We start from the raw sequence: 10,768 nt of genomic DNA on the forward strand, positions 1-10,768 counted from the left end.
GAATTTAATTTCATTCCCCTCGAGGTAGATAACAGAAACAAGGTGGAATTATTTCAATACAATGGATGGAGTCCTTTAGGTGGTGGAATTCTGTGCAGGAAAGTGAGAATGAGCTCGTTAAAAGGAAAAAAGCAGTAACACCCGAACACTGACCAAGTGATATCTTTATTGGAATGAATCACCAAGTTACAAAGAAAAAAAGAGGTTTGCAAGACCATCAAAACAAAGAGAGGGAGTATATTTGGAGGCATGGTAGAAAAGCCCCAGTGCAATTTTAGAAATGTGGGAAATGTGATTTCAGAATTAAAATAGTGATTTTCCATTCTTGAGATAGGAGTGGAGTAGATAGTTTCAAGCTTGCACTGGCCCCCCAGGAATGATGCTTTGGCCTGAGTTCATCCAGGCAGCAGGGAAGCCGATGTCCATCCGATTCACCCCCAGGCGTGACGTTCAGGAACTGGCTGCTTTGCAGCTCATGTGTGTCAGTCGCGTGTCACTGAGCCATGGACGGGACCAGACGTGGAACTCACAGATTTGTTTCTGGAAAGAGGGGAAAGGAGAGAGAAAGAAAAATATCCAGACAATTAGAGCTAAGTGTGGGGGGGATTATTATAACTGATTCATTAATCACCTTCTAAACCACCTTCAAGGCAATTTGCATTATAGGTAAAGGTAAAGGTACCCCTGCCCGTACAGGCCAGTCTTGTCAGACTCTAGGGTTGTGCGCTCATCTCACTCTAGAGGCTGGGAGCTGGCGCCGTTCGAAGACACTTCCGGGTCACGTGGCCAGCGTGACGAAGCTGCTCTGGCGAGCCAGCACCAGCGTAGCACACGGAACGCTGTTTACCTTCCCGCTATGAAGCAGTACCTATTTATCTACTTGCACTTTAAGGGTGCTTTCGAACTGCTAGGTGGGCAGGAGCTGGGACCGAGAGACGGGAGCTCACCCCGCCGCGGGGATTTGAACCGCACGATCATCAAGTCCTAGGCACTGAGGTTTTACCCACAGTGCCACCCGCATCCCTTTCAATTTGCATTATAAAAAACAGTTAAAAACGCACAACAGCTAATGCATTTAATGCAAAATTAAAACCCTAAAAAATGAACACATGTGGCAAAGATCCTTTATCCAGCTGGGAAAGCCTGGCAGAAAAAAAATATCTCCAGTTGTTTCCAGAAAGTGCAGATCGTGGGTGCCCTGTTATATCTGTGGATGCTATTCCACAGAAGAGGAGCAGGGTAGCCACCCTAAAAGCCCTGCACTCTGAGTTACTACAGCACAGGCTTCCAATACTTTAAGAACTTGCAGGAGAAACTCTCCCACAGACACAGCCCAGTCACAGTTGCCAAACATTTCTGGTGGGGGAATAGGAGAGAGGCCTGGAACAGGAGCAGTCTATCTGAAATACGGAAGCATCGACAATCAACAGCATAGGCCTCAAAGAGAGCAAGGAAGGCATTATTGCGAACTCGCTTTGGGCCAGGATTGGCAACCAGCCCTGGGGGTGGAAATGGCTCATCATGGGAATGTGGATTCTAGACAACCTTGTTCTAGCAAGAGCCTCATGAATAAAGAGAACAGCTAAAAAAAAAAAGTTGGTCAAGGAAGGCAGAAGCACTGGAGGGTTTTTGTGCGATGACGTGTCCTCACTAAACAGGAGTGCAATGAACAGGGCTGCTTCCTTCCTGCTCTCAGGAAGAACCTTCCCTGGAGAGGTCACAGGGATTTCTTCTGAAATCTCAGAAACTGCACAGGCAACATTTCCAAGACAAGCAGAACCTGTTTCAGTATAGACCTTTCAGTGCATCTTGAGACATGCCACGTTCCACTCCCACGTTTTTTTCCAGTTTTGAGAACATGAGGAGGCGGCAGGAAAGAGGTCAGTGAAAGATGGGCAGCCAGCACACAAAAGGGAACTGGATGACGGCTTGGGATTCTTTGGGAGTCTCACCCCTGGATGCCTCAAACCCCAATTATGCCGTAGTCAGCTGGGCCTGCTCAGTGGTGAGTCAAATGAACTTCATACACACTCACGAGATTCGCATCTCTGTTGCTTTGTCAATAAATACACAGGGTTAAGGCAGAGGGAGCCTCGGCTCAGATTCAACACAGCGCCAACAGGCTGAAACAAAATGACACATTTTGAACCAATACAACTATAGCTGGTGACCCTGCTGCCATCTGGGGTTAACTGGAGTCAACCTCAGAACATATTTGCAGCAAGAGATCACCTGCCCCTTTGCCTGGACTGCACACATTCAAGCTGCCACTCATCAGAGGCACGGTTGTGGGGGGAAAAGACACCCAACTGTCCTTGTTGTCTCCCCTAGTGCAGCAGGCTTGGAGAGTCCATCTCATTGCCCCATTGCAGATTTTCAGACCAACCAAGAACATTTCCCCAAACATTCCAGCTTAGTACAGAGGTGATTCTCAGGCACAGCAATGCGGATTCACTGGGAAACTCCAAACTGAAAATGATTCCTCATTGTGCCGATTTGCATCAGAACAGTTTCTGATGCCCTGGAGCATGATCTAATTTAGCAATGTTTCTTTTCCTTGTATCGAATAAGCTGGTTCCCTAATCTTGCACCTGTAATTAATTGCATCCATTAATTGTCCCTCTTGAGCCAACGAAATGTCAAATTTTCCATGGAAAAATTAAGCACTGCCATTTAATGCTGTATTGTTTTTAACACTTGATTGGAAGCCGCCCAGAGTGTCTGGGGAAACTCAGCCAGATGGGCGGGGTATAAATAATAAATTATTATATTATTATTATTATTATTTGGGGGCAGAAGTGGAATTCTGATGGTATGGGGGCAAGAGGCTTTGGGAACCATTAGGGGACACAGATCTGGAGACAGCTCTCCTTCACAAATGAACAGAAGCTTATTCAAGGACAACACAGCAGTGTTGTTGTGAAGGAGAACTTGCTGGTGACTTGACTTGGGCCCTGGGCTTTATTAGCAGAAAGTGATGTAGGGTTGCAATTTGCTAATACAGCCCCCAGAACATCTTCAGTCAGCCCAGCTGGTGAACTATTTACCAGACCATATTTGGGGGCATCACCCAAAAACATGTACTAAGGCCCATTTTTTCTTTACAGGCATTTGAGCTGCTGGCCTTGTAAAATCCTCATCTCCCCCTTGTCTGAGCTATATTTGCCGGCCATTATGTGTTTAGCTCATTATGATAAAAATATAAATGACAAAATAGATTACAGTGGTACCTTGGGTTACATACGCTTCAGGTTACATACGCTTCAGGTTACAGACTCCGCTAAGCCAGAAATAGTGCTTCAGGTTAAGAACTTTGCTTCAGAATGAGAACAGAAATCATGCTCCGGCAGTGGGAGGCCCCATTAGCTAAAGTGGTGCTTCAGGTTAAGAACGGTTTCAGGTTAAGAACGGACCTCCAGAACGAATTAAGTACTTAAGCCAAGGTACCACTGTATATTACAAAACATAATATTCTACTACGTTAGCAGCTGAACTTTTTTTATAAACTGAAAGGTAAAATACAATGCTTTTTATTGCTAAATTACAACACAAAAACAATTTCATCTATAAACTATAAAATTATTGATCACAACCAAAACAGCAAACTCTGATTTCTTTAATTTTTTTAAAAGCATGGCTTTGTTGCCCGTTAGGCATAATTGGCCACTTTTATGATTTAAATGCAAAATGTCAGACTGTAAGAATGAATTTGTATTGGAATTTAAAATTCTAGTAACAAGCAAGCTCCATTTTTTAAAAAAATAAACATATTTCACACACATCCTTCAATGTCTCATTGGCAACAGGAAAGGTTTGTTAACAAAGCTACATCCTCACACTTCCTTGTGCCATTGCAATATGCCAAGTGAAATGTCAGATTTCCAATTGTTTGCTATTACTAGTCTAGCCACCATTAGCTGTCACAAGTTTCAGGTCACCCTTGGGAGGTGAAATATAAAGGTATAACACTTTATCCAGACATAATGTTTGGACAGTTAAAATAATCTTCAGGTTGTATCCCGTTTTAATTATACTCTGAGTAAGCCCATTGAAGTAGACAGACATGACTAACTTGACACCATTAATCTCAATGGGCTCATATGACTAATGTCCTATGAGCCCATTGAGATTAATGTCCTATGAGCCCATTGAGATTAATGATGTCAAGCATCACAAGATATACAAGATGTGGCAATAGCCACTGGCCTGGATAGCTTTCCTAAAGGAATTGTGTGGGGGAGATATGTCAACTAACGGCTATTCAGCTAACAGCAAAACAAACCCTCCTTATACAGAAGCAGTCTACCCAGAGTGTGAACAAAAGAACAACCAGCACATTCGTGTCCTATCTGTAAGTGTCCACAGGTGGTCAGCTGGTTACTGATGAGCAAAACTACTATTGCTTTCTTAAAATAAATAAAACCCATGCCAAACCCTAGCAAAATGGTGAATGAGGAAGCCCCATGGAAATCCCATTTTGGCTCGGGTTTCCATCTGTGGTCCTCCAGATGTTGCTGGACACCAGCCAGAGACTACTGAGGTGGGAAGTCCATCAACACCTGGAGAGCCACAATTGGTTTTCATCCACAAAGGCTGCTCTGATTTACTTCTGTGCAAGAATGGCAGGTCAACAAGGTGTGGTGGTAGGAAATACTCACTGGCCAAGAGACTACACATTTCAAGAGTTTGTGGCTTTCAACAGCTCAAGTACAAGCTTTTCTGAAAAACCGCACTCTCTCATACAAACCTGCTCAGGTTTTGAGGTCTTTTAGGGAGGCCTTTCTCTTGGTCCCACTACCCTTACAGACCCACTTGGTGGGGATGTGAGAGAGGGCCTTCTCAGTGACAGCTCCCAATTTTTGGAGCTCCTTCCCTAGAGAAGTTCGGCTGGCTCCCTCCTTGCCTTAGTTCCTCTGGCAAGCAAAAACTTTCTGGTTCCAACAGGCTTGAGAAACGGACTGCTTTTAATGAAAGGGTTGGTGCCATGCTCTTCTTGTTGTAATTGTCTAGCTTTAATAGATTTTATATATGGTCATAGTCTTCATTCCACCAATGTTTACTTTTTTAATGATTGCTTTTTCTATATTCTTAGAGGTTCTTATTTTTATCTGTAAGCTGCTTTGAGTTCCATCAGGGGAAAAGGCAGGGTGTGAACAAATATAGTAACTGTGGAAATGACAAGAAGATTAAACGGCTGGCTGGCTGCCAGTTTCAACAAGAGAAGCTGTCTCTTGCTTATTTACAATGATTAGTCATTAAACACAGGAAGGAGTTCCTCATAACATTCTTAGGACATGATAAACACTACTTATATAATGCTCTAGTACGACAACAGCCAGGCAGGTGAAATAGGTCTAAGGTTACATTCTGCACAAGGAAAGCTGCAGCTCAGTGCCAGAACTTCTGCACTGCATGCAGAAAGTTCCCTGGTTAGATTCCTCAGCATCCCCAGGCAGGACTAGGAAATACCCCCTCCCATCTGAAAAACCTGGAGAGCAGTTGCCACTCAGAATCAGCAGCAATGGGGCACCCGGATCAAGGGTCTGATTCTGCTTAAGGCAGATTCCCATGCGCTTGCTGGCAGTGGGGAATGCTAGGCACAGACTGGCTGCAATGCGGGGCTTCCCTTACGCTTGAACCAGAAGCTGCAGTTAGTGCAGAATGCTGCAGCACAATTTCTAACAGGAGTTGACCCTGTCAGCTTATTAACACCTATGCTCAGAGACCCACACTGCTTGCCGATTTGCTACCGGACCAGGTTCAAGGTGTTACTGGGGGGATATATAGCCCTGAACAGCTTAGGACCAGTTTACCTGTGAGATTGCTTCACCCCATATATGCCCAGTCAACTGCTTTGATCTGTGGAACTGGCACTGTTACAGGTGACACAGAATACTCATTTTGCATTCCTAATAAATCAATATTTTAGTGTGGTAGTGTAACACTTTGGAAATCCCTGCCCAATGGCATCAGCAGAGGCTATCACCGTATCCCTTTTGGTGCCTGCTAAAACCAGCTTTGTTCAGGCAAGCTTACCCAGTTAGGTAGAATATTGTCTTTTAACTGTTGTAACGCACCCTGGGAACTAAGGATGAAAGGTGGGCAATTAATAATTATAAGAATTATGCTCTCATCAGCTCTAGCATCCCACAGCTGACTGTGGCTGATGGAAGCTGCAGCCCAGATCACCAGATGAGCACCAGGCTGTTCAGGGAATCATTATTGTATCTTGGGATTACTCAACAAAACTGAGGATATTCACAAATTCCTAAGGCTGTATGAAGGGCTGGAAAGTCGCATCATCAAAGCTGCTCCATCTACGGCAGTTTTAAACTGTGTTGTACAGGGAACACCCAGCCTTTCTTATCACTGAATAAACACAAAGAAGCTGTGAGGTCCCCGGTCAACACATCTGGTTCCTAGTCTCACCTGCTGTTCTCCTTCCAAGGGCAGGCTGCAGCGCTGGAGGTCCTCAGCACTCAGGTTTGACCCTCCCTTCTTCTCACACAGGGTATTCACCAACTTGACAGTCAAGTAGTATTTCACACCCTCCACCACCTGGAAAACAAATTAGGCATTTGACATTTAGCAGAGTAATGCAAGATATATATATATATCTTGAGAGAGAGATATGGAGGCAGGAACTAGATTGATGTAAACAGATGCAATTAAAGGTTAGTGTCATTAAATGAACCATGTGCTCAGTTCTACATGAAGAGTCCTGCTGGATCAGGCCGATAGCCCATGCAATCCAGCATCCTCACAGTGGTCAGCCAGATGCCCCAGATGCAAGCAAGGACCCAAGTACAAGAGCACTCTCCCTTCGTGAAGTTTCCAGCAAACAGTGTCCAGAAGTATTACAGTGGTACCTCGGGTTACATACGCTTCAGGTTATAGACTCCACTAACCCAGAAATGGGACACAGGTGGCGCTGTGGGTTAAACCACAGAGCCTAGGACTTGAGGATCAGAAGATTGGCAGTTCGAATCCCCGCGACGGGGTGAACTCCTGTTGCTCGGTCCCTGCTCCTGCCAACCTAGCAATTCGAAAGCACGTCAAAGTACAAGTAGATAAATAGGTACTGCTCTGGTGGGAAGGTAAACGGAGGCGTTTCTGTGCGCTGCTCTGGTTCACCAGAAGCGGCTTAGTAATGCTGGCCACATGACCCGGAAGCTGTACACCAGCTCCCTTGGCCAATAAAGGAAAATGAGTACCACAACCCCAGAGTTAGTCACGACTGGACCTAATGGTCAGGGGTCCCTTTACCTTTACCTTTAGCCCAGAAATAGTACCTCGGGTTAAGAAATTTGCTTCAGGATGAGAACAGAAATCACGTGGTGGCGGCGCAGCAGCAGCGGGAGGCCCCATTACAACGAATTAAGTACTTAACCAGAGGTACCACTGTACTGCCTTTGACTGCAGAGGTAGAGAATAGCCATCATGACAAATAGCCATTGACAGCCTTCTGCATCTGTGAATTGGTCCAATCCTCTTTCAAAGCCATCAAAATGGGTGGCCATCACTTCCTTTTCTATCACCAACTCAGAACCCGATGGCTTTTTAATATGCTAATATGAGTTTGTATTTTCTGGGAATGTATTTGCAAGCCACCTGGGGGGGGCGGGTGGATATCCTGAAAGGCAGGACAGGAGTTGCCATAAATAAGTAATGTTACCTCTGAATCTTTTTCAGTACCTCTCACTTCCTGCTCTGCAAACACACACTGCACCTCCACAATCCTCACCCTCAATGAGGACTACCTTGTTCCTTTTTGTCTCAGGACCCTAGACTTCTACATCCCAGTGCCATTTCCTCCCAGGGATGGTGGGGGAAAGAAAGCCCAGTCTACCTACCTAGATATTTTAGCCTTTCTAGCGGGGGGGGGGGCTGAGTGTTTAACCTTTTGCTTGACTTAAGTTCACACTGAAGCATTTAAGAAAACTGAATTTAAAATGAGCGTTTGTATGTACACATCATTAGTCTACAGGAGGTGCCAGAACATCATGCATTTATTCAGCTTGCCACTTGGCCTGGGGGCATTTAGCAGTCCGTGACAGCTCTTAAGGAGTCATGATTTCCAATCCTGTCCTTTTGTTAGGACTCCTCCCCCCTACAAAAAACCATCACACACACACTCTCTCTCTCCTACAGTGTCAACCCATCTCAATTCTCTTCCCTCCGCCCCCAGCTTCCAGGAACTTAAGAAGTTGCCTTTAAACCGACAGACCGTTCATCCATCTTGCCCATTATTGTCTACACTGACTGGCAGCAATGACTCTCCAGCATTTCAGGCGGGGGGGGGCGGTGTCTCTCCCAGCCCTACCTAGGGATGCCAGGGACTGAACCTGGGATCTTCTGCATTCAAGGCAGATAAATGACAACTTGCACTCTGCTTTTCAATTTGGGACATAGCTGTCAACTTTCGGATTTGAAAATAAGGGATCAGCAGCCTCACCTGTCCCGGGGACAGTCTACGGGATATCTAACAATCCGGGATAGCAGCGGGAAACGGCGCTGGAATAAGGGAATTTCCCGCAAAAAAAAGGAAGGTTGACAGCTATGATCTGGGACCTTCTACACGCAAGACAGATGCTCTACGGCTGAGTTACAGCCCTTCGATTCCCCTCTCCACCCCCCGAGGTCCTCCTTCCTTCAACGACTAGGCTACTGTACTTCTCTATGTCACCTGCGCCCTTTCGGATGCTTTGGGCTGTGGGCTGGAGGCTAATGACAGGCCAAGACAGCAGGAGGGCACCAGGATGGAAAAGGCTGGTGTGAAGAGAGAGGTTAAGTGGTTTTTTTAAAAAAAATTGTTTTAGGGATGGAGAGTGGAAAAGGGGCCCAAGAATTTCTTGCAAGCCCCCCGCGTCCTTACCTGGCTCTCCGCTTTGAGGATGCTCAGCTGCCGGCAATAGAACATGTTGTTGCTGGCCTGGTTGTAGGCGGACACGGCGAAGGCAGCGGCCTTCTGCACGTCAGGATCCGAGACGGAGCGAGGCGTCAGGCCTCCGGGCATCCCGATGCTTCCCGCAAACAGCGCCGGGAGGAAAAGCAGCAGCAGCCCAAGGCAAGAGGAGATGCGCATCGCGACAGGTGAACACAACTGCGCCATTGCTGAGAATGAGCGGGAAGTGAGCGCGGCCATAGGCTGATATAAAGGCCGAGGCCACGCCCACGCCGCGGAGCCGGCCAATCAACGACGCGGGAGGCGGAAGCCTGAAAGGACAGGTAAGGCGCGGAGCCACGCCCACTCCTGGGGAGAGCTGCTCCCGCTGCAGGGAAGACGTAGGCGCAGCCTGGGAATGTTCGCGCCTTTACCTGGGAGTAAATCCCACTAAGCAGCGTGGGGCTTCCTTTTGCGTAGGCGCTGCAGAGGACGGCTTGGATCTTTCGCTGGTGGGTCACCTCTGGGTTGCAGCCTGACCGGAGGTGACCGATTCAGATTCAAAGCAGCGCAAATATAAAGGATCCTTCCTCAACCAGGTGCCCTCCAGATATTTGGACTCTGGTGGGACTTGTAGTCCGCTAGAGGGCACCAGGCTTGGGAAAGGCAGCTGTTGCTGAAAGATCCTGTGCTGTATATGGACAAATGCATACTAGACATGTAAAACACATCCAGTGTGCATGGTGGTGCTGTGGATTAAACCACAGAGCCTAGGACTTACTGATCAGAAGGTCAGCGGTTCGAATCCCCGCAACGGGGTGAGCTCCTGTTGCTCGGTCCCTCTCCTGCCAACCTAGCAGTTCGAAAGCACATCAAAGTGCAAGTAGATAAATAGGTACCGCTCCGGCAGGAAGGTAAACAGTGTTTCCATGCACTGCTCTGGTTGACCAGAAGCGGCTTAGTCATGCTGGCCACATGACCCAGAAGCTGTACTCCGGCTCCCTCGGCCAATAAAGCGAGATGAGCACTGCAACCCCAGAGTCGGCCACGATTGGACCTAATGGTCAGGGGTCCCTTTACCTTCACCTTTTACCTCCCCCAAAATTCTGGCAACTGTAGTTTCACATTCAGATTGTTCCTCAACAGCCTGAACAAGCTATTATTCCCAATATTCTGTGTTTTAAATGTGTATTGCATGTGCTTTAAATCTTCCACTTGGATCTGACCTGTGTCACTACAGCAGCACTCAGACCAGGCAAAAGATTTGTAGAAAAGACTCTACAACCTGAAATTAGAGACAATGCATGTACTTTTCTAACCCAATAAAATCTTTAATAAAAATTATTTTTTTAATTGAGAAGTGGGTCCTAAAATGCCTATTTAGGAAAATGGTAGGATCCTGCTCTGAAAAGATTGGAGACTCGCGGCTTTAAGGCACTTAAAAATAAGTATTGTTTTTCATTCCTTTTAAATTTGTTAGCAATGTTATTACCTTGTAATTTAAATACCTTATTTTTCCATGTATAAAGACAATGTTTTTGCTAAATACTAGAAAAATACAGTATTTCCTTGATCTTCCGCCACCATACAAGTGTTACCTCCTTCTCCTTCCCTCCTCCCCTGCTGCATGTGCCACTCTTTCTCGTGCGTGCACCCACGGGTGCAAGGTGCCACAAACTGTGCAAGGTTAAGGGCACCAATGGAGCACTGTGAGTAAAAGTGCATCCGGGGCCTTCTTCATTTCTCAGTTTTGGATTCAAAAAAATAGGGGTCATCTTATACATGGAAAAATGCAGTAATATCCTTTTGAACTGGGCCTGCACATATTTTACAGAACCTGACGCAGGTCAAACAATGCCATTTGTTTCTGTTCAGTGCCCCCAC

General features: G+C 46.3%; 1 protein-coding gene across 1 annotated transcript; it reads right to left on the bottom strand.

Moving 5' to 3' along the window:
- Positions 1 to 146: 146 nt before the first annotated feature.
- Positions 147 to 9,160, bottom strand: CST6 (cystatin E/M). The gene is made up of 3 exons (XM_081842549.1): positions 8,876 to 9,160; positions 6,430 to 6,558; positions 147 to 540 (listed from the first exon to the last, which is right to left on the bottom strand). Exons 1-3 carry the CDS (start codon positions 9,143 to 9,145, stop codon positions 451 to 453), a joined length of 489 nt encoding a protein of 162 aa, XP_081698675.1. The 5' UTR covers positions 9,146 to 9,160; the 3' UTR covers positions 147 to 450.
- Between the last annotated feature and the right edge of the window lie 1,608 nt (positions 9,161 to 10,768).

This window comes from Podarcis erhardii (assembly GCF_964252035.2).
Source record: "Podarcis erhardii genome assembly, chromosome: 15".
NCBI lineage: Eukaryota > Metazoa > Chordata > Lepidosauria > Squamata > Lacertidae > Podarcis > Podarcis erhardii.

What these genes read in the sequence shown, in the direction of transcription:
- CST6 (XM_081842549.1), bottom strand. Translation starts at nt 9,145, where the DNA reads ATGGCCGCGCTCACTTCCCGCTCATTCTCAGCAATGGCGCAGTTGTGT. An exon ending in TCCTCAAAGCGGAGAGCCAG is followed by an intron (nt 6,559 to 8,875) that starts GTAAGGACGCGG and finishes TTTGTTTTCCAG; the next exon opens with GTGGTGGAGGGTGTGAAATA. An exon ending in CCTTGGAAGGAGAACAGCAG is followed by an intron (nt 541 to 6,429) that starts GTGAGACTAGGA and finishes CCCTCTTTCCAG; the next exon opens with AAACAAATCTGTGAGTTCCA.